General features: G+C 42.4%; 1 protein-coding gene across 1 annotated transcript in view; it reads right to left on the bottom strand.

The window, feature by feature from the left end:
• COL6A3 (collagen type VI alpha 3 chain) overlaps nucleotides 1-5,744 on the bottom strand; it is a 69,048-nt gene that overhangs the window by 260 nt on the left and 63,044 nt on the right. The window contains 1 exon segment of the mRNA XM_007452909.1: nucleotides 749-913. Within this exon segment, the coding sequence (XP_007452971.1) occupies nucleotides 749-913 (165 nt within the window).

Below are 5,744 nucleotides of genomic sequence, written 5' to 3'. Positions count from 1 at the left end.
GGGGGGGCGGCAGGTGAGGGTGGAAAGGAAGAGGAGGGGAAAGGTCACATTACTGACCCAAAATGACACTGTATTTCTCATGAAAATATCCATGGCCTCTGGCTTTCATCACCAGTCTCACTTTTCAGTTCATTTCCTTCAGGGGCTCCCCTGGAGCTTCTTGGCCTGGGGTTTGGGGCTTTCTGTGCCACCTGAGCCCTTTCTCTCTCCTGGCATCACCTGCCTGGCCTTTAAGCAAACCCAGCGCTCCCATTCCGCACTGGCCCCAGAATCTCTGTGCAGCTGTTCTGATTTTATTACCAATCACGCTGCCCAGCATAATGGAGATATCGCATGGCCTGGCGGTCCACATTATCATTTAGAGGAAGCAAGATTATTTAAAGTTGAATAGACTATATAGCAGTTATTATTAATTGTTCATTATATTATTTTCCTAATAACCATGTCTGTTACAGTATTTTATGAATAACAGAAACTTAGTAATATTTCTGAAGGGTAAGGAGTGGTCCACCATATGTTTCCTCATTGGCAAAAATACAAGGATACAGGTATGTTTTTAGGAAACCATAATAACTCAGAAAATCAACCCCGTGTGTTTTCTTTGTACACCTTCCTCATCTGAAAATCCAATTTATCTTCTTTTTCAAACCTATCATCATCATTATCATTCAAATATATTTAAAAGGCGAATTATTGGCCTGGATCCCTTACCTGCAAAAACCACCAACACAAAAGAAGAATCACTTACCAGGAGGGCAAACCTTTTCACATTCATCCTGCGAATCAAATCTGTTTTCATTTCCACCACAGCCTCCATACCAGAATCTGGCGCAGCTTTCAGTAACGGAGTCATAGTACCATTTTAATATAAAGTCCCTGCAAGTTCCTTCGTCTTTTGGCAACTTACATATATCTTGAAGAACAAGATGGGGAAAGAGGATTAATGAGAACGTGTAAGTTACTGCGCTCCCAGCGTGAGGGGCCGAAGGTCTAATCACAGTGCTGTCAGACAGAGAAGAGTTTCCAGGAGGAAAACTTCCTTTACCTCCCCAAGCTTCACTTTCCTTACTGTCAGGTGGACATAATAATCACCTACAGATCTGAGAGCAATAAATACAATCTTATCAATGAAAGGACTTCATAAACTACACACGGAATCCCAAATGTTGGCAATTATTATTGGATGATTTCAGATTAAATGAACTGTGTTTTCCCCTTTCCAATCATTGGGTCACTTAGTCTCCAGTTCTTTCAATGCTCAACCCCTGGAGAAGAAACCTAATTTTAAAACCTTGGCATTTTCTGCTCCTTGGCAAAATAACAATTAAGTTCTATCAGAATGTCATTCAAAAATAAGACTCTCCATTTCACTACAAGCCAGGTAGATTAAAAACAAAAGTCAAAGTGCGAAAAGAAAATCCTTTATGAATATGTGTGTAGGGACTTCCCTGGAGGCACAGTGGTCAAGAATCCACCTGCCAATGCAGCGGACACGGGTTTGAGCCCTGGTCTGGGAAGATCCCACATGCCGTGGAGCAACTAAGCCCGTGCGCCACAACTACTGAGCCTGCGCTCTAGAGCCCACAAGCCACAGCTACTGAGCCCACGTGCCACAACTACTGAAGCCCAAGTGCCTAGAGCCCGCGCACCACAGCGAAGAGTAGCCCCCACTGGTCGCAACTAGAGAAAGCCCGCGCACAGCAACAAAGACCCAGTGCAGCCAAAAATAAATAAATAAATAATTTTTTTTAATGTGTGTATATGCACACATGTGTTGTGTGTGTGTGTGTGTAGCTACTACCTTTGTGACCAGTCAAATTTAACAAGCCAAAAGAAGTGCTAACACTGATGCAAAATTCACAGAAGCAAAAATGTCACATAGCAAAGCTATTCTGAAGACAGCATTCTTTTTCCAGTTAAGGAAGTTTATGTTTTAAATGCATGCTTCTGATGCAGTCCATCTGCAGAGTAAAAGCTACATTCTCCACCACGCCTGGAAAAAAAGAAAACTTTACAGTTCACACACAGTAAAACTTCTGTTTGCAGTGTTTTCCGGCAAACTCTAGATCTGGCTGGAAAAGAGAAACATTAATATCAACCGTTATCTGAAAGTTTGAAAAACGTAAAACAAACCCCTGGAGTGGACAATGTTACATGTTTATGTGTGTAACTAACACCCGTGAATCACCGGCCCTCCCCACACGGGGCTGACATTTCCGGGGGCCTTTCCCCCAGCTCCATGGATGGCAGGGGTGGTAGGCATCTTCCGGGATGGTTGGTAACAAGAAGTAAAAGGAAAATCTAGGTCTTCAGGTAGAAAACCAAAGCTCAGGTCGAAAACCAAAGCTCAGGTCAACCATAATGGACCAGACTTCCAGGCACAGGATTGAGGCTCAGAATTGGTCTAAGACGCTACCTGGTGACTCAGGGGAGGCTGTCACCCCCGCCTCCAGGAGGAAGGTGACCCCACACCTACAGCATCTCTGACTTGCAGACACTTTCAGAGGCCCAGAAGGCCAGCAGTGCTACCAAGAGCTTTTGAAGACCCAAATGAGGCCAGGATAAAATGATGACAACTTACAAAAACAACTTTCTTCCTCTCTGATGTGCCAACGCTAGAGGTGAAGGCCTGGTTTGAAGGAATGAGGGGACTGAGCCAGGCAAGATCGTTCAAGCACCAACACACATCCCTTGTTTACCTGTGGGTCCCCTGTTAGCGTGGGAGCTTGGCCAAATCGTCACCTCATCCCCTCCCTTTTCTTCCCCAGAGCATCCCCCAGTGGCCCAGGTTGGTTCCACTTTGTTCCACGTGCACCCAGTCCTGGCCATCTGTGTTTAGCTCTTTGGGTCCTACTCCCCTGTGCTCTTCTGAAGCAACAGAAGTCTTCCCAGACCCAAGGACACCCAGCCTGGAGGCAGCCCAGCAGCAGGACACTGCTCCCTGACCAATTGGCTTTTCCAATTTCCCTTGATTTTCACCTTCAGTCTCCGGTACCAAGCTACGGCTCTTGCATTCTACATCCTTTATTCCAGCAGGAGTCACTGCCAAGGCTTTAAGGTTTACTAATGGAATATGAGGATGCTACTACTCTGGACACGTAAATTCTTGGAGAACCAAGAGAAATGTGTTAATGTGGGCCTCAACTTTATGCAAAAACAAAAGCCTGGGGTTCTCCATTTTTAAAGCATCAAAATGGGAGGTTTTATGTTCTTAAGAAGAGAAAGTTTTAAACTCCCATCATTTGATCTCTGAGACCCATGTAGGCTGGACTCACCCAAGCTATGTCTACATATGCTAAAACAATGGTTTCAAAGTCTACAAAATTAAAATGTCCTATAGTCCAAAGAAGGATGGTTGGATCTCATTGAGTTTTTCCCTAGAACAAGTCTTTGGACATGAGAGCTATTTATGTTTCCCTCCAGAAAGAGTTTTCCCCTTGGGGCCCAGCCCTGGGGGAGCCTGGGGTCCTTGATCCAAGAGAAGTGTCTGGCTACACATTCATTGATTTTCTCCTCCTCATACTGAGAACCCAACCAGAGCCTAGAGACCATGGGGAGTGAAAATTATCACCAACCTTTTCTGGTTCACTTTTGCCTAGAATAACAATGTAAATAAGTTTCATTTTATTTATTTTTTATTTTTTTAATAAGTTTCAGTTTAGGGCTTCCCTGGTGGTGCAGTGGTTAAGAACCTGCCTGCCAACGCAGGGGACACTGGTTCGAGCCCTGCTCCAGGAAGATCCCATATGCCACAGAGCAACTAAGCCGGTACGCCACAACTACTGAGCCTGCGTCCTAGAGTCCGTGAGCCACAACCACTGAAGCCCACGTGCCTAGAGCCAGTGCTCCAAAACAACAGAAGCCACTGCAATGAGAAGCCCGTGCACTGCAACAAAGAGTAGCCCCCGCTCGCCGCAACTAGAGAAAGCCCGCGCGCGGCAACGAAGACCCAACGCAGCCAAAAATAAATAAATAAATTTATAAAAAATAATAATAATAAGTCTCATTTTAAAAGAGAGACTTGAAAGGCTGCCTGATTCATATCCCCATCTGGTGAAACTTCCTGGTGAAATAGTCAATGGTTATTGGGCTTCAGTGAGCTTCCAAATATGAGAGGAAACTGATGTAAGCGTGATGTCTGGAGAAACCCTGTCCAAGGAATCCCATGTTCACAGAAACCACAGGAGTCAACCTACATTCTGGAACAACAGCCATGGGGTGGAAGGCACCCAAAGAAACACAGCCTACTTTTGTAATAAAGACGTGTGTGTGTGCACATGTAATATTCATGGGAAAAAAAAACAGGAAAGATATGCATTGGATCATTAATGGTGGCCAAAAATGGCCATCCATGTTTGATTATGGGAATCATATTTTTCTTACATTTTTCTGTATGTTCTGAATTCTTCACAATGAATATCTATTATGTTATTACTAGAAAAAGTGTTTGAAACCAAAAACATGTTGAATTGGAAAATCTTGCCTTTTTTATCAGTTGAGATTTGTATAGTGTCTAAAAGCAGCATATTTTTTTTTTAGTTCTGTGATTCTAAAATTATCATTCATTATTTATTTCTTTAAACTTCTTTTTTTAATTGGGGTATAGCTGTTTTACAATGTTGTGTTAGTTTCTACCGTACAGCGAAGTGAAGTGGAGTTCCCTGTGCTATGTAGTAGGTTCTCATTGTTATCTGTTTCACACATATTAGTTAGTGTATATATGTCAATCCCAATCTCCCAGTTCATCCCACCCCGCTTTCCCCGCTTGGTGTCCATACGCTTATCCTCTATGTCTGTGTCTCTATTTCAAAGCAGCATTTTTAAAGGCATCAGTTTGACATTTTCCAAACCAGCAAGTTATCAGTATTTAAGTTCTTTCTTAAGCAAAATCGTGGGAGCTGAGAGGAGGGGAAAGGGTTTAGGCTGCAGTTGTGAATATGTGTAAATATGTTCCTTGTTAGTTTAATGGTTTCCAAACAAGAAGAACGTTTAATTGCCTTAGGATCAGACATTGTTGACATGATATAAAGTGCTTCCAAACCTCTGAAGCAGATACAATTGGCAGGAATGGATAAAACTTTCCTGTGTCTGCATTTTGAGTGTGGATTGGCTCCAAAGGTACCAAAGAAACTTTTTCTGTACTTTTAACTTTACTTTAAATGTAGCTGTGGTTGCATTTTAAATGTAGTTTCAGGTCTTGACCAACAGAGTTTTATTTCATAAGAGTTTTATAGCTCACTATAAAAAAATACCAAATGCCCTTGGAGACCCGTCATAACCCAAACATGGTAGCTGACTTAGCTACATTCTCATGCGGCAATAAACACACAGCCTTGAAGACGGCTACGTCTCTTCAAAGCAGAGAAAATATTTGTAGCCATTGAATGTACCTCAACTTGTGGGGTTAAGTTAGTTCTTTAAATTATTATCAGCATAAAGTCATACATTTTCCCCATCACATCGTTTTATGGCAGCCAATGCTGTATATTCATGGTGGAACACAGCCAAGCAAATACTGGATTTCATCAAATCTAAGACATCTTAATTTTATAATGTACTACTGTTTTATAATCCACTAAGTAAGAGAAAATGCTGCCAATAAGCCATGACATGTCACCAACTTCAAGTCACATTTCAATTTCAGAGGTACTACAATGGGGAAAATTGTACATCTTAGAATCAATAAAGTAAGTAAAACATTGCTGAGCTTATTTCCTTCAGAGCTGTGTAACTGACCCAGGAAT

The sequence above is a fragment of the Lipotes vexillifer genome, unplaced genomic scaffold, assembly GCF_000442215.2.
Source record: "Lipotes vexillifer unplaced genomic scaffold, Lipotes_vexillifer_v1.1 scaffold652, whole genome shotgun sequence".
Taxonomy (NCBI): Eukaryota; Metazoa; Chordata; class Mammalia; order Artiodactyla; family Lipotidae; genus Lipotes; species Lipotes vexillifer.
The sequence above is the reverse complement of the archived record's forward strand: the minus strand, read 5'-3'. Positions and strand labels throughout refer to the sequence as shown.